Source organism: Coloeus monedula, assembly GCF_965178545.1.
Source record: "Coloeus monedula genome assembly, chromosome: 21".
In the NCBI taxonomy this organism is placed as follows: Eukaryota; Metazoa; Chordata; class Aves; order Passeriformes; family Corvidae; genus Coloeus; species Coloeus monedula.
This window is the reverse complement of record NC_138801.1, coordinates 7962102-7980077: the sequence shown is the minus strand read 5'-3', so window position 1 is coordinate 7980077 and position 17976 is coordinate 7962102. Positions and strand designations below refer to the sequence as shown.

General features: G+C 52.2%; 1 protein-coding gene across 1 annotated transcript in view; it reads right to left on the bottom strand.

Annotated features, from left to right (window-relative positions):
- ASTN2 (astrotactin 2) overlaps window positions 1–17976 on the bottom strand; it is a gene marked incomplete at both ends in the record, with an annotated part of 317285 nt that overhangs the window by 15113 nt on the left and 284196 nt on the right. The window contains one exon of the mRNA XM_082295214.1: window positions 14515–14656. Coding sequence (XP_082151340.1) covers window positions 14515–14656 — 142 coding nt within the window. The remainder of the gene's footprint in view (window positions 1–14514; window positions 14657–17976) is intronic.

Below are 17976 nucleotides of genomic sequence, written 5' to 3'. Positions count from 1 at the left end.
CTGAATGATACCTGTGTTGGACAGCCAAGATTCCACTGGAGCCCCTCTGCCAGCCGGACACTGTGTGAGCAGCAGTGCCAAGACTGCCTTAGGTGAAAATGTGTTTCACTGGAAATGAGGGGAAAATGCCAGCCAGGCCATGGCTTCGTCCAGAAGGTGCAGGAAGGTCACTGCCACCCTCCTGGCTGCTGCATCCCCAGAGTGTCTTCATCACCACCCCGGGGCTGAGAGCTCCAGCAGTGCCACTGTCCCCCCTCGCCTTTTTCTCTGCCTTGATTCCCTCCTTTGTCCCCACTGATCCTTGCCAGCTGTTTCAAGAAGCAGATAATGACTCCCTCATCCTTCCCTCTCAGAGTACATCCTTTCAGGAGCAGCTTTACCCCCCTGAGCAAGGAAGAGCAGAGCAATCTTCTCTGGAGAGAACCTTGGAGCTTCTGATGGAGATGGGATGCGAATGAGAGAGCAGCTCCTTGGCATAGCAGCAGGACAACACACCCAAAACATCCACCCTGACACGAGATAACATTAACACAGCTGATGTTGCAACACTGGGGCTTTAGCTCCTAGGCACTCTCCAAGGAGCAAGGAGGATTCAATTAGCTCGGAGATGCCCCAGCAGAACTCTACGGTGCCCCACAGAGATGGTTCCCAGCTGTGAAGGCAGAACGATGGCAGAAAAAGCAGGATCACCATGGAATTACCAGCTTTGGAGAGGATGGATAGAGGGTGTTTGAGGTCCGTATTTCTTGGCAGTCATTATGTCCTTGCTTTCGTCCTGCTGGCTGTGAGGATGAAGACTTGCAGATGTGCTTCTAAAGGCAACGCAGTAAGAACTGGCCCAGCTAGTCACAGTCTTCCCTGTCTGCCTCAGGGCTTGAGGCAAGGTGTTCCCCCCAGCGCCTGGAAAGGCCATGGAAGGTCCCATGTTACCCAGAATGTGAATTGTAGCATCCTTTGGTGGAGTGAAGAACCAGGAGGAGGTGATAATAAGCTGCTGCAGGCTGGGGCTTTTGTCTCCAGTGAAGCAACAGCAGCTCATTACAGTCTGTGAAGTGCCAGAGTCCCTGTTCTGCTGGGATGCCCAACAAAGCCCTTGGACAGAGGGCAGAGGAGTTGCCTCTGACTCCCTGTGATGCTGGAACAACTCCCACTGTGCCACAGCTACGGTTGATGCCCGAGGCTGCCAACTGAGGGGGCTGGTCCTGCTCAGGCTGCAGAGCATCAGCAAGAGCTGGTGACGGATCGAACTGTCCTGGGAGCAGCAAAGGAGGGCTTTCCTCAGGCTCTGCATCCCACATGTCCCTGAGGCCCGGCCACAGCCTTTGCAAGGGCACTGTGATTCCCATCAATCCCTCCAGCTCCCCAGGGCAGGGTATCCCCTGGCAGCACCTGCATCCTCTCTCCCCCCTGTGCAACACCTGCTGCTGTCCCCAACACTGTTCCCTCAGCCACAGACGCCCCACAGCCCCCGGGCCCAGCTCTGCTGAGGTTGGGACTTGGAGGGTAAGTTTTGCATTTAGGGAAGGTTTGCTTGTCTTTGCGCTGATCTGTGGGTGGGTGGAGTTCAGCCTCATCTCACAGCGTTAGTCCTGTGTCCAGGTGGGTTATCCCACGAGGGACACACCCCTTCAGGACCTTCCTTGGGCCACTCGTGGGACAGCTGCCATCCTCCCCCATGAAGGGACGGCAGTGCTCCGGGTGGCTGTAGCTGCAGGGGATGAGCAGGAGAGAGGGAATAAATATTCAGGAGAGAGAGAATAAATACTCTTCCTCCAGATGTGCCAAGGAGAAAGGAGAGACAAGCAAAGCCCTGGACCCCTGCAGGGAGCTCCACAATGGGAATGTTCACAGCTAACCATCCCTGCTGCTCAACCTACCAACACTCTGCAGAGCTTGGCCATCACTGGCCCTGGGGACATGGGCGAGAGGAAGGCTGTGACCCCTGCCAAACTGGGAAATCTTTGCCCCTCCCAACCTCACAGTCCCTCTAAACAAGAACCAGACACTCCACAGCTTGCTACCCCTGGAGATCCCCTTGGTAGGGCTTGTTCTCATTCTCCTGGGGGCTTGGCTTCCATCTGGGCTGCTAGTTGAAATCCAGCCCGGGCTGGTAGTGACTTCAAAAGGCAGTGTCATCTGAGGAGCAGTGGGTGGTCCACGGCAAGCAAGTCGATGGCTGGCTGTTCTTATAAAAGCCACCACAGTAGGGCCTCCTGCTTTCAGAAGACAGGCAAGGGCTGTGCTGACCACAGGGAGCAGAGCTTGTCCTCAGCCCGAGGGACAGTCACCTTAGTGAGCTGGCACAAGGACGTGGCTGTGCACCCCTGCGAGCAGAGCAATTGATCTGTCTCCACTGGGTTTGTCCCCAGCACTGCTGGGCAGCCCTGGCTGCACCTTCAGCAGGCTGCAGTGCAAAACAAAGCCCAGCAATAATGCACACGGGAACAGCTGAGAGACGGGGACCAGGCATCCCAGGCAGGACCCCTGTAAGAAACTCCAGCTGGGCTCTGGGAGCTCCAGGGCAGCCAACAGGGCCCTGCAATGGCCTCAGTGTTGGCATGGGGATGGTGGCAGGCAGGGATGCCAGCCAGAAGGATGCCAGCCAGGTCTGTAGTGCCCACTGTCCCTGTGCCCTGAGGCCCCCAAATTCAGGGGCACAGGGCAAGGGACTGGCAGTGGGCAGGAGATTCTCACAGCTCCAGCAGGCAGACAGGGAGGGGGGAGGGTAGGATGGGGGTGGGGGGGGGGGTCTGAAACAAATAATAAAAACAAAATCCCAGTAAGCACGCTAGAATTCGTTTGAAGTGCAGAGCAGCTTTCAGGCAGGGTTATGCACATCTCCCAGCCCGGCGTGATTTACACATTCCTTGCAAGCAAAGGAATCTTCCCTGATTTGAAGTAAAACAGATGTTTTGGGGTTTTCTTTCCCCCCTCCCCACCCTCTTTTAATCATTTCTTTATTGAAATGGTGGCTATACAGCCAACCAGCCCAGAGCCAGAGCCCTGCTACCCCAGAAGCCAGGACTGGAGACCCGCTGTCCCGCACCATGGGAGAGCCCCTTGTCACTGCAATGACTGTGCTTGGGAGCTTCCAGAGGTGTGGAGCCAGCCCTGCTCTCCTGCAAATGCTGCTGCAGAGGCACTGCTCCCTGCAGGTTTCTTCCCTTGTTTTTCACTCTGCAGGGAAGGATTGCAACTCCCTGCAGCTTTTCTTCCTCTGCAGCTACAGCTGATCCTCCATCCCTGCTCCACCAGCCCAGGTCTAGGAGACTTTGTAACCTCCACCACCAGTCCAGGAGATGTGTTTGACGGTGGGACTTGCCCTTGTTCCCACACCTTAGTGTCACACCTCGCCCCAGTTGTGCTCTGTCCCAGCAGTGTGGATTGGGAAGGGCAGCCTGGTCCATGCCCAGGGACTGCCAGCAGCAGCATTACTCACACACCCCAAGTGAAACAACCCAGCACAAGGAATGGTGTTGGGCAGGATGAATCTGGGCTATCTCTTGATTTGAGCACTATGTGATCTCAGTCAAGTTACTTTGCCTCTACTTTTGTCCCATGTTTTCCACCCAGGAAAATCATTTGGGGAAGGAACATCCATTTCCCAGAGGGATGCAGAGCACCAAGTGCAGTGGGGCTTCTGAGTGCTGGTTGATGCTGCAAACTACCAGCACAGACATGCCCTTGAGTTTACACTCAGAACAATAAGTCATGGCCAGTAGCAAATCCATCCAGCTGCCCCATCTTTCTTCTCATTCTCTTTTTTTTCTCCTTTTAAACCCTGTTGTTCTTTCTCAGTACTTCGTTGGTGGCAGGGTGGGAAGGTTTTTTGTAACACATTCACGTACCAGTGGGACTCACTCCCATTCCCGTCTGGTACAAGAGATTGCACAAGAGAGAGAAACAAACGGGGATGAGGAAATGCGTGTTTATGAGAGGCAGCGCTGTCATCGTGAGCAAGGGACCCCCCGCAGGAGAGCCGGCCTGGGAGCCAGTGGATTTCCATTCTCTCCTAACACTCCATTCATGCCTCATTTCATACCTCCCTGGAGGGCCCGAGACTGGCCGGGGTCCCACGGCCCCGCGCGGGACTCGCACCCCCCGTGCGCTGCCTTCTGCGATGTTTGTTGTTGGGTGGAAAGAGGGAGATGTTGTTGTCTCATAAAAATAACAAGTTGAGAAAGAGCAGCAGCTTTTGCCATTGCATGTACTCCTTGTTTTCCTCCTGCAGCAGAGGAAGGTCTTCCATCCTTCCCACCTCTCCTTTGCCACGCTCCTTGTGCTCGCCTGCTGCGCATCCTGGCAGGGCTCCTCACTAACACCCACCAGGGAGTCTCTCATGGGCCTTCCTGCTCATGCTGTGGTTGCTGCCATGAGCCTTCTCCTGACCTGATCAGGAACCTTCCGTATAATCCAAACCACATTGCTGCCTGATCCGATACAGTCACCAGTAAATAACCTTGACTGCAGTGGTCTGGAAGAGCCAGGGATCCTGTATCACTGCTATGAATGATTTAGGATTGTGCATCATTTGCAGATGACACAGAGAGGGTCTCATCCCTACTCCCCACCCAGCCACCTCGCCCACAACAGTGCCTGCCTTCCCTCACTTCAGGTGGCTCTAAGTGAAAGCCACCTGGGTGACAATTGCTCCTGCCTGCTGCTGGTGTGCACACAAGGAACAGGGATGGCTGATTTCTGCACTCCCTTGTGCGCTGCAGAGCTCCCAGCGATGGGGCTGGGGTCCCCCCACAAACAGGTGGGTATTAATAAAACCAGAAGTAATCACCCAGGCACACATACTACAACCCACTTGGGTCCCTCTTCCGTCTGCTCTTGCAAGCCTCCTGCCTCCCCTGCTTTCTCCGCACACCTCAATTTCATTATCTCTGTTCTGGAGCTGCCTATTATATGCTTTTTGCCAACATAAATATTTAATCCCGGTGCATTGCACGGAAAGGCCCTTGTGGAGTTAATCCTTCAACTCATGTTTCCACTTGGAAAACAGTTCAGCTTGTGGCAGGGCAGCAGGTACAAGGCAGGGACAGAGCTGAGAGCTGGAGATGGCCTGGGAGAGCTCGGGAGCCGTGTGTGGGGTGATGCAGGTGGGCTTCATGCTGCGGGGTGGGCTTCATTCCATGGGCTTCATTCTATGGGGTGGGCCTCATGCTATGGGGTGGAGTGGCTCTGCTGGAGCTCTCCTTCACTAGGGTGGCTCTGCTGGAGCAGCGATGAGGAGGGTTTGGATAGGTGATGGAAAAGCCACAGGGGTGTCACTGCAAGCTGCTGCCTGGGGAGCAAGGAAGAGGGGGCACTGCCAAGGGGGACTCTGGGGGCAGCACTTTGCTGGGCTTCAGCACTGTTTGGGACATCCTGCTCTCTGCAGCGCCCTTGGCTGCAACAGCGTGGAAAGCCCAGAGTTTATCTGTTTGCTTCACCTGCCAGTGTGGGACTAAGCAGCCACATGATCCCACACTGCTCCACCAAACACACCTGCATGCCCAGAGGCTGCTTACACCAGGATCTGGCCACGATTTACCTGTGGGCTACGGAGTAAGGGTTACGGGACGATTGGTGTGTTTATGGGGCTATTGGGTACCACTAAAGTACCTGCTGTGGTACAGGACAGACCCTCAGCAAAGTGAGATGCCCCAGACCCAGGTCCAAAGCCATAAAAAACATGGACAGAAATGCACCCTGGTCCTCATCCATCCATCCCCGTGCCCTCAGGAGGGCAGCACCCATGGGATGCAACACCACAAAACATCCACCAATCTAACAGAGGGGAGGAGCACAAGAGGCAAAGACCACCAAGAGTACAACTTGTGGCAGCTGAAATGGCTTGAAATCCTTCCCCTTACATCAGCGGTGACATGTCAAAACCCCAAAGAAGTATTTTGGTTTCGGTTGCTTTGTCTGAGAGGTTCCCCCAGCAGCCTGGGGTGGGTCTCCCAGAGACCAACCAGCCCTTGCCAACAACCCCCGCTCCATGTGAGAAACTGGGGTGTGCAAAGCTTCCTGTGTGCAGGACACATCCCCACAGCCCCTGTCCAGAAAGGCTGGGAGACTGGGATGCTGCAATGATGCAAACCAGAGGGAAGGAAAACACAGAAGTATCCCCGCCCTGTGGCAGGGCCTTCTGCTTGGGGTTGTGCAATGAGATTAGGAGGGGAGGCCACTCCTGCAGCTGCAGGGCAGTGGGAGATGCTCAGAAGGGAGGAGAAAACTGGCATGCTCCAGACCCAGCTCAGGTTGCTGCTGCCATGGGCTGCCTTATGGTTTCCCTGGCAGAAACTGAGAGGAGGAAAGATGGAAGAGACAAGGAACAGACCCCAATCCAGGGATATGACAGCCCAGAACTGTGACAAGGTGTGCCCAAGCCCAGCTCACTGCCCAGCTGTTTGGACAAGCATGTCCCAGTGACCCAGCCTTGAGCTCCCTTCACACCCACCCTGCCAGGGCAGCATCTCCACACCCAACTCCATCAGCACATCCAGCGAAAACAAGACCCCGCTGACCCCTCCATCCACCACCCCTTGAAAAATCAGCATCCCTCAGACCCTACTTCTTTTTTGTTTTCAGAAACTTTTACATCATGACATAAGCTTTGGCTCTGAGGGTTTTCAGTGAAAGCCAGGGTATTTTTTTTCCCCTTCTCATAACAGAAACCATATTGCTGTATAATCAAATTTATCTCATTCCTGATGAGGGAAGCGAGTGTGTGTGTGAGGTGACCAGGAGCAATGAGGGTGCGTGGGGTGGGAGCAATTGCTCTGAAGGTAGCCAAGGAAATATCCTTGGGAGGGGCATCAGATGGGGGTGACCACACAGAGACCAATGGGCCACAGCTCAGCACGGAGCATCACCCACAGCAAGCCCCACCTCACCACAGGGATGCCATCTCTGCAACCCAGCAGCTGCTCCTCAGCTTTCTCTCCCGTTTTATTATTGATCTCCTCACTGTGTTGGACACCCAGCAAAGGGTGTGGCTCAGTTTTAATACATCCATTTTACAGGTGGGAAAACTCAGGAAGAAGCAGCTAGTTTGAGGTTACTTTTTTGATGTCTGTTTTACTCTGTCACAAATTCAGCTGAAGCCAACAGGAGCTGTGGCTCTGATGGTGAAGCCTTGAAGATGATGCCCCCAAAATGGAGATGCCTCAATTCACTGGCTACTTTTGACAACACAGGCAAGGGGAAAACAACCCCAAACCCCAAAGAGTAAGTTAAAGGCTATTTGAGATCTACAGCTGAGTGCAGCAACCACATGGGCAGGGCTCCATTGCCTGCACAGCTCCCCCATGACAAACTCCCTGCAGAAACTCCCTGTTTCTCTGGGAAAGAGCCATGACCCTGAGGGGGAGAAGGGGTGGCAGAGCTGGAGAGGTCACTTTGTGCTGATAAACTCCAGTTTGGCAAGACCAGGAGATGGGTGCTTACTGATGTAATGTTCTGCACAAGTCAGAGATTAAAACAGATTTATTTTTTTTAATGCACACACACCAAAAAGGAAAATGAAAATAACAAAGTGTTCTCTGGGAGACAAGGCTGGTGAAGGACTCTCTGTGCTGTCATTACAAGAAAAGGATGGGTTGGGATGTGCTGGAGGTGTCCTTTGGAAAAATGAAACTAAAAAAAGTTTAACCAGTTTTATGGACCTGCAGCCATATGTGAGATAAGTGCACATTGCTGGCCTGAGCTGGGACAGAACTTGTAGCTCATGGCATCCAAACTTTGCTTCTGAGAGTGGACAAAAAGATGGGCAGGTGGGATTAGCTTGTGACTTATCTTTTCATTTGGAGAAGCATCATATCTCCACCTCTGGGGACCTGGGGTCCCATGCAGAGTCTGTCTGAGCTGATTGATCCCCCTGGACTGTGGGGATGGCTCTGGGTTCAGGTAAGACCTGTGGATTCAGTAGTGACTGAACACCTGGGCACCACAGGAGCTGGTCACATCCTTCCTGAGGCATGTTTACGGGCAGAATTGTGCTGCTTTTGGCCACTCCTTAAAGCCTGAATAAGCCAGAATCTTGAGCTGTCTGGAATTATCAGGTGGAGCTGCTATGGGTGCTGGGCAGCTGCCCAACTTCCCACTCTCGGGTACCTGGGTCCCAGACTGCATGAGGAAATTAGGAAGAGAACAGAATTTTTTGCAGGGAGCATCTCTTAATCACCTGACCAAAAAAGCAATTCTCACAAGTGTTCTCCTGAAGTGGGGCTCATGCGAAGTGTGAGCACGCACATCCCTCACCTCTGCTCAGCTCTAGCTCACTGAGGAGCTTCAGGCACGTCACACCTCTCCCTTCCAGTTTCCCTCGCTAGGCCATGGCCAACAAGGACATCTGCCCTTCTTCTCACTCCCTTCTTCTCTACAAGATAAAAAAGAAGGAAATTCCTGTGTCCTGGAATGGGAGTGTGTTCAAACTGTGCTGTAAGAATCAAACCAGCATGGCCCTCAGCTTTCCAGCCTTCACGAGGAGGGTGCTGTGTACCATGGAGACCTGATGAACAAAACAAATGGCTCCAAGGCAGTAGCACGATGCAGGTTTGGCTGGCTTAGAGCAAATCCAAGCCAGCAACGCCCGTGTTGATATTTATATCACAGCTCTTGTACTCCCTCTCCCATTAGTCCATGAGATAAGACTTGGATGTGTAGTGGCATTAGGTTTCTACACAGTCAGGGATAAGAACACTCTCCAAGTCTGTGACTAAAAGGGGTTGGTGATATGGGATTGCTGATGGGAAAAAGGTGGAATTGCAAAGGTCCATTTGTCTACCAACAGGAAAAGTGGCCAAAATCTTCCTCTCCACCCCATTACCATTCGCAGGAAGAATCCTATATTGGCACACTCCCCCAGCTGCAATTACCCCACACAATAACCCCTCTGTGCCTCCTCCTCCTTCCTTTTCCTCACTCCACCACTGCCAGCCTTCCTCCAGAGGGGCAATGTGAATGGGCCTGGACCCATACAGGTTTGGGATTTAGATGTCGGCAGACTTTAGGGACAAAAACAAGAATGTTGTTTCAATTTGATTGTCCAGAGGAAGGAGCAGGGAGGAGACTGCCACGGGAGGCAACAAAAGCTGTTCTGTTGCTCTCTGTGGCATGAGGTATGAGCAGAAGCAGAGAATCTGGGGAGGAAAACCTGGTCTTTCAGGAAAAAGGTGGGAGATACCCATAAACTTGGCAGATACTAAAGAAGAAGCTTCTCCTGAGGTCAGGGAAAGGCATCTGAATTCAGATCTGTCTCAGGTGGTTGGGTACTGGTGGCAGAGACAGATCAGAAGGAAGCTTCAGGTACAAACACAACATTTAGATGGGTGTTGGCAAATAGCCAGTGTAGCAGCACTGCAGCAGCACCTGGTGGCCCTGGTCTGAGTCACCCAGGCCAGGCTGGACACAAAGACAGCATGAGAGAGATTAAAACCCGAGTTTTTAAAGGGATCAGGTAAACAGGTGATGATGGAAGCAAGACAAAATGATCTCCTTAAATCACTCAGCAGAGCAAACGGTGAAGTTGGGAAGAGCCCCCAGATGTGACTGGCCACGAAAAAGTCATGAATGTCTTCTCTGTGGTTTTTAGATGTGCATCCTCCTGATGCTGGAAACTCAGCAGGAGCCTAACCTACCTCCATAACTGGGACTTCATGAAAATCAGAGCAGAGAGAGAGATTGTACCCTTCTGCTGAGCCCCTGACCTCCCTGTACAGACCATCTGTCATGGGGCCAATCCCCCTGCAAGCCAGTGATCCACACACAGCCCAGGTGAGCCCAGAGGGTTCCCTGCTGGACTCCCTTCAGCAAAAACAACGAGACACCTGAGCCAGCCTTTGGGCAGCCTGGCTCTGCCACAACCCCAAAGTGCTGAGAGAGGATGAGCCTTCATCCTAGGACAGGCCTAGGATTTAGCAAACACTTGTTCAGCTCCTGACTTGCCTTGTTTGAGCTTCCGCAAGCCAGGAATGCCTGAGCGGAAACGACAGCCATGCACCGCTCGGCTTTGGGAAGCTGGAGAGCATGTGGAATGGGAGAGGTGGATTCAATGAAGCAGCACAGCTCCTGTGCACACAGGGGACCCGGCCAAGGGCTGTAACAGATGTGTTTTAACCCATGCCACTGAGCTGCTTGGGATCTGTCTCCGATTGCTCCAGCGCTCACTCACGCGTCTCCCTGACCAAAGACCAACAATAACAATTAGCATCATATAAGGAGCAGGGGACTGCTGCCAGTATTAACACACTCTTGAGCACCAAGGGTTTTCCGTTCCACTTTTTATCCCAGCTATGCACACGGCAGAGGTCACTCTGCATTAGTCAGCCTTGCTCTGGGCCAGCTCCTTCAGCACATTCAGCCCGTGGGATTGCAGCTGCTGCCTCTCCATGCTCTCATGGGCTCTCCCTGCTCCACACCTTTGCCTCTTTCCTTAAGCTCACCAAAAAAAAGGGATGTTCCATGTTATCCCAAGCTGAGCCTGGCCACGCTGTTGATGGCCTGCAGACCCTACAGAGGATGACACTGGCTGGGCAGGACCTGGTGGGCCCTGGCTGCAGACAGGAGCCTTGTGTTGTCATTCTGAACGCTGACTGAATCCCCTTCCATCCAACAGCAGTCCTGAACCTGCACCCCCTAGGAAGAGGTTTCCACCTTTCCAACACCCCTGAAACGTGCTCACTCAGAGCCTTTGGGCTGGTTCATGGTCACCCTGGGGAAACCCCATCTGAGGCAGCAAAGGCAATGTAAAGTCAAGGTTTCTTCACAGCATAGGAACACACTCCAAGGAAAGGCTCTGGAAGGAATCCTGATGACTTCCATATTATTTCCAGTAAATTTTGTGCTGATTCTTGGCACAAACACTGGAAATGAATAGGCTAGGTCAGGAATGTAAATAAAGCGAAACACTGGGATTTAATCTAATCTATAATTATAGTATCTGTGGCGCAGGGAAGAGGCTGGTGTGTTTGCACTGCAGATCCATTGAGGAGCTGGAAGGGGTTTTCATTTCCCTTTCCAGAATTTCCCTTTTGGGCTGAGGGATACTTGGTGTCTCCCCAAGTATCTGAAATGAATGTGCTGGACTGGCAAAGCTGCCTTCTGGTAGCCAAGCAGGTACAGCTCAGCCACAAGGCATCCCCAGGCACTGCCCGAGCAATGGGGTGAGAGCTGAGATGGATGAGCTGGGCTGAAGGCTCAGGGAGGCTGTGGGGTGCCCAGGGAAACTCCTGCCTCCTCAGTGAAGAGATTGGATGGGTTTGTGCAGTGCTCAGGCCTCCAAGATGAGTTTGACCTCTGAGACAAGCCAGAGCTCTTTCTCCTCACTGGCGTTTGGTGCCTGGCGCATCACAAGCTGCCTGTCACAGCCTGGCGCTCCCAAGGCTCCCAAACCACCCATCTGAGTGGCACTGGCTGCTGTCCAGCCTGGCTGGTCCATGCAAGGTGAGCACTTCACAGACACATCGACATCTCTGCCTCTGCCCTCCTCACCTCATCCTCTTCCAGAGCCACCTGGGAGGAAGCTTGACAGACTGCTGTGGTCTAGCTGACCTCAGGGGAGAGCAATCCCTTCTCCACTTCACAAGAATATAAGATTTTTGCTTTTTAAGAACTGAAGTCAAGCTCAACAGCCTTCAGGGACCACCCTCAGTATCCCTGTGCAGGTCCATGGGAGCGCATTCCCACGAATGCAGCATGGATCCCCATGGATGGGCACCCAGGTGTGACAGACTGGCAGGAGCGTCCACACGTGTCCACGAGCCTTTGGAGCACATGTCTTTGTTGACATGATCTGCTTTCCCTGGAAAACCCTCTATGCAGGGACTGGCATCTCAACCCCAATGTGTTACGGGCAAGGGGAAGAAAAGGCCTGACGGGCAACATATTTCTGTCAGACTGAAACTGCAAAGCACAAAGAAATTAGTTCTCCTTTTGTTCATTTATGTTTTGGAATTACAGAAGTCTCAAAAGCAGAGGAATCAATCAGACTTTGTTTATTTGTTTGCTTGTAGAACATTTTTTGGGTTTGTTTTCATAGCCCAGTCCAGCTTTGATCTCAGGCTGGTAGTACTCCAAATGAATGGTCCACAGCAGAGTGTAATTGCTGTAGGTACTACAGAAGAAAAGGGACAGGATGTTCAACACATTTACAGGGCAGAAAAGACTTCCATGATCTGACAGTCCCCTTGCTAGGGTTATGTGATACCCTCAGACTACTGCAGAAGCAAATAATTTGGTTTTGAGGAGCTCAGACGCTGCAGACTGTGTTCTCACCTCCCAGCCTAGAGAACAGCACAGGGCCCTGCGAGTGGCTATAATCAGGATTATACCCAGCCCAGAGCTATTACAGATAGCTATTTTTCCACAGAAACAAATGAAACAAGCAGAAGAAATTCAATTTAAGAAATGACCCCGTGCCCGTGTTTGTGTTGTTGTTCTGTCTGTGCGGGCGCAGAGCAGCGTTAGCCTCACATTTCACTGCTCTGGCTTTCTTTACGCTGTGTTGCAACCGTGTGGATGTCTGAGCAGAGGAATATCTAATGGGGGTGCCTGAGGATCCGAAAATGCTCCGTAAAAACGCTGGGTAGGGCCCAGGTTGGAGCAAGCGGGTGTGTGTTGGGCAGACAGCACCCACGGCAGCTCATGCCAACGTGGAGCAGGGGTTGCCAGTCCGTGCCACGTGCTGGGGCAGGCAGCTGCAGCCAGCGACGAGGGGGTGCTGTGGTGTGCCCACATGCATTCTTTCTGGATGCCCAGGAAGGTGGGTCCATGCCCCAGAGGTGCCCACACCAGCATGTGTCCGTCCATGTGCACCGCCCCGGGAGCGCAGAGCCAAGCCCTGCTGGGCATGAGCTGTGGGACAGAGCCAGCACTGTGCGTCACCCCGGGGCCTGTCCCCACACAGGATGAGCTCCAGAACTCCCTGGTGCCAGGGGACTGCTGCCTGCTGGCTGCCTGCAGCCATGGCTCACCACAAAAGCTGCTGTCCCTTGCCCAGGGGCACCCACAGAGCAGGAGCCACCCCCAGGGCTCAGGGCCAACTCTGCTGACCACCTCCATGGCAATGTGCCTTGGGACTGGGAAGCAGAAGCCTGGCTTTGACCACAGGGATGACAAAACCCTGGACAAAGCCCTCCATCTTCCACCCAAGGCTCTCCCAGCCCCTTGCAGACACCAGGAATTAGATCACAGAGCCCCTAAAGTGACGGGTGAGTGCAAATACCCCTGCCTGGCAGATGGGGAAGATTACTTGGCAGCCCAGGCTGCCCAAGAGCCAGACCTGCTGGCTCCCAGCTCCGTGTGTTCACCACGGCAGCAACTCCATCAAACCCAGTGGCTCTTCTCTCTCCCAGTGCCCCTGGCAGCTGGGAGCTGAGAGCTCACAACGGGCCAGTTTTATGGGCGTAGGGTTATTAGCGAGCTCTGTGGTTGCTCCAGCCTCTCCCTGGCACCTTTTCAGAGCAGCTCAGTTCCCAGAGATATTAATAATTATATTTATGCATTATAGATATTTAACAAGAAAATGTCTGATATTATTAAATGGCAAGAGGTATCACTTGGAGCCCACTCCTGGAGACAGCCCTGCTCCAGGGATGTGCAATAAAGGCTTTGGAGGCTGTCAACATACTTAACTGGGGGGTGGTGGAGGGAAAGTATTAATCAAGGTCTTAAAAAGTTCTCGCTGACAGACTATTTGCCAGCTCTCGCTTTAAATGCTTTTGTGGTCCCATAAAAAGTTTCATTACTCACTACAAAATGTGTTTTAATTATTGCAGTCGCTCTGACATTAAGCCCTGGGTGTTTCTCTCTTGCTTACTCTGTCTCTCCTCTGTCTCCTGGCCTCTTTGCTCTATTTTTCCTCTCTTACTGATCTGACTCCTGATATCCCTCTCAATACACAGGATGCCCTGGCTAATGAGCCAGGTTGGAAAGCCCAGACCCTGTCCAAATGATACCAAAGGAGAAGTTAAAATTCAGATGTTCACATTATCCCTTTGCTCTGGAAACTAATTAATCCATGAGATTAAAATAGAAAATTCAACCCCCAAAAAGTATCTCAGAAGAGTGAAATGTCCACAATATCTGGGTGGTGGGCAGAAGGATTTGGTGTCTCTGATCTGCTGTACGTCCTACTAAGAGAAACAGCAACTTATAGAAACCCCTGTCACACTTTTGCCATCTATTTCATCCCACCAGGCACTTGGCAACTTACTCCAAACTGACATCAGCTCAGTTCACCCACGAGAGACAACCCTGTCCACAGGCATGGACCTGGAAACCCAGATCACTGAAAGCAGGTGTTATCCTGGAGTCTCCCACTGACTCCCAGTGCCTCCAGCACTGTACTGGCAGACACTGCTTTCCCATTTCACCAGCTGAGTGTAACACCCAGACCAACAAGAAGAGTCTGACCATTTGTCTGGTGTAACACACTGCTGACCAAAAAGGTCAATAACAACTCAGTAACAGCATTGGAGATCCCTCCTTGCCCCCAGCAGCTCCCCACACATCTCTCCTTACTTGTACAGACCATCTGGTTCCAGGCACTTGAAAATGACTGAATAGAGGCTGGTTTCAGGGACATCTCCGTGGCTCCGACCCGCTGCCACACAGGAGGTCGCGAGGCCAGAGAGCAAATCATCCGCAAAGCTCAAGGATTCTCCTGCAAAGCAAAGAGAGGAGCGAGACCAGAACATCAATACAGGCGTAGAACTACTGCTGACCACTTAAAAATCACTGTAGAAACATCTCTATACAGGACAGGCAATCAGCAAACTCAAGCTGGCTGTGGCTGTGGAATGCCCCAAGTCTGTGTGGACAATGTCCCCTGTGGACACAGCAAGTAGGAAACACACCTGGGCCATCAGCTGTAGCAGGGACCTTTGGTGGGAATGGGGGCCAGGGCTAAGTCACTGCCTGGCCAGGTACAATCACAGCCCAGAGGGGACGTGGGGCCTCACTGCAGACACTGCAGGAAGAATCACCATCCAGGGATGGGCCCCGGATGATGTGTAAGCCTGGCTAAACAGGGATCTCCTGCCCTTGCTGCATGTCCAGCTCTTGAACAGGGCATGGCCTTTTCCAAAAATTACGTGCCACAGCAAAATGTGTTTCTGCTATGTTGTACTAACAACCAAAAAGACTTTTTTGGTGCTTGGGTGGAATTGCTCTCAATGTGATGGATTTATTTTTTTTAAATTCAATGACAGTCAGTAGCTTTGCGTTCCCTTTCATCTGCACTCTGCCAGCTCCTGGAGCTCTGACTGGAGCTCCTTCAGTTGTGCTGAAGAACACTTGCTTCTTTATAAGCATTCGAAGAAAAGAGCCACTAATTAAAAATACTGAAAAACCTTTCTTTTTGGTCTTCTGGTTTATAAAGCCTATTAAACACTTAGATCATGACCCAGCTGAAACTGAAAACGCTCCATTTATTAAGGTTTTTGGGCATGACTATCCACTGCTGTGCAACCTGTCTCCTCGCAGTGGGCAGCCTGTCTATTGGTCAGAGCTCATTGCATTTAATTCCCATTTCACACTGGTGTAACTGAAAGCCCGAGGTACCATGGAGGAAACTAAGACAGAGCAGCTGCCCAGGCTGTGCCCTATTCCCAGTGATGGGAATCGGAGCAAGGGCTGCTGTAGATGACAGAATTATGCTGGTGTAAGCCAGCCTGGGCCCAGATTGCTGTGCCGGGTACCTCGTGCTTGTGGAAATGTCAAGACATCGCAGCAGAGGGAGGAGGAGAATTCCCCTCTCAGCACTTTATTTTTTTAAAGGCAAAAGTGACTGAGGAGTACTGAAACGAAGCACCAGTCCAGGTTCTTGGTACAGACCCTAAGGAACAAGCCAGTGGTACAACCAGCCCAGAACATCCCACTGTGAAGCTGGATTATCCAGGTAGAAGAAAAAAATCCCCTCACCCCCAGCCCCCCAAACCGCATTTGCGTCCTGTCTCAAAATACACAACTCAGTAACAAATGTCCCCCTTGGCTAGAGAAAAGAGCAGCAATAAATTCTTTTCCTCCCTGAAGGAATCCAAGCCTTAATTATTCATTTTAATGCTCCCAGCACGACTTGTTCTTTCCAGACTTTTTCAGGCAGCTCTGTCACCAGTCTCTGTAGCTCAGCCCAGCTCCTGGCCCCAGGTCTGTCCCAAATCCCAAGACAACTCAAGAGGCAGGTTGGGTTGGCAGCAGGAAAATCCCTGCCTGGAAGTCACGAGCGCTGCCCGGCCTTGAGCAAGTCCCTCAGCTCTGGGTTTACGGTTTAAGCAAACAAACCCCTCTTGCTCATTTCCAACTTTCATTTCCACCCCTTTTCCTACGACGTTGGGCTGGATTGGGGAACTCCCTGTCACCAGGAGTCACTGGGAACAGACTCTGCTGTGACTTAAAAACCTGATGAATCACCAACAAAGAATCAGGACCAGAATGTGTTGTTGAAGTAGAGCAAGGGGTTTTAAGGCTCTTCCAGCCTCAAGAAACTTCACTTCTGACCAGGAAGAAGCTTCATGGCGGGACAGATCATCCCACGGATGAATGCTGTGGGATCTCACACCTTTCTCTAAGCAGTTGATGAGGGCTAGGGAAGAAAAGAGCTGGGCAGAGATTGCAATGAGAGCTGGGCAAGGCCAAGGGGAGATTTGGACTGGGCAGTCCCCGGGTAGGAGCATCAGCCAGGACATCTGTGCCAGGGAGCACAAGAGATGGGATGGGCTGAGACAGGGAGAGGGTGGAACCAGACTTGCAGGAGACTGGAAATGAGAAGGAAAATGTCATGTGCAACCACTGACTCAAAGACTGTATTAAGGCCAGGTTGGACAGGGCTTGGAGCAACCTGGTCTAGTGGAAGGGCAGGGCAGGCCATGGCAGGGCAGTTGGAATGAGATGATCTTTCAGGTCCTCTCCAACACAGACCATTCTGTGATTAAAATTGCACAGCTAATTCTCTCTAAGACACCCACTAGCTTCCGAAAGCTCATCCTCATTGGTCTTTCTGGGTAGTTTTGAGGGAACAGGCTGGCAGGGAGCAGCTGCCTCCCACAGTGGTCTGGTTTGCCATGGATCAGACCTGCCCAGGCAGTGGAGTGCATTTCTGTCCCCCTGCATGGGAGGAAATGAAGCTTTCAGGGTCCGCCATGTGTCTCCACTTGGATTGAGCCAAAACCCTTGCAACAAAATCCACAAAGCAAGAGGGTGCTTTTTGCTCAATCCTGAACCTCTGGGGAACTCTCCCCTCTTGTTGGCTCTGCAAAGCAAAGAGGTTATTATGAAAACAGCAAAATAGATGCTAACAAAGATGCTGGAACGTCAGCCCTAAAGCTGGGATTTTTCTGTACCTGTATAAGGAGCAGTGAGATCACTGGTGGTGCCAGACTGCACAGACCATGGAGCAAAGACAGGGAAGGGACACCCTGGGGACAAGCCAGCTACCCAGAGCTGTCAGTCTGCAGCCAGCACAGGGAGCTGCTATTCCGTGCTCTCCCCTGGGCAAAGCAGAGCACACGGAGACTGCGTTTGTTCATCTCACACAAGAGAAGGCAGAGATCGTTCAGTCCTCAGTGCTCTGCGAGCAGCTGGAATGAAATTTCCTGAGCCTTCTCTAGGAGCAGAAAACAAGGTATTCCCTGGATTTAGACTGGAACCTTGTCAGCGGAACAGAGCTAAGGCAACAGCTGCTTTTGCTGGAATGGTGAGAGGATTATCATAGAATCAGAGAGTGGTTTGAACTGGAAGGGACATGAAAGGTCATCTCCTTTCACCCCACCTTCCCCCTGCCCCCTCCAACACAGGCAGGGACCTTCCACTAGACCAGGTTTCTCCAAGCCTTGTCCAACCTGGTTTTGGACGCTTGGGCCACTTAATTGACCAGTAATGTTGCCCTGCCAAGAAAAAGTGATCACGGGATGATGTAGCAGCAGGAGAGCACTGACCCAACTGCACGAGGCCATGTAAGAGCTCAGTGCACAGCGTTCCTCAACT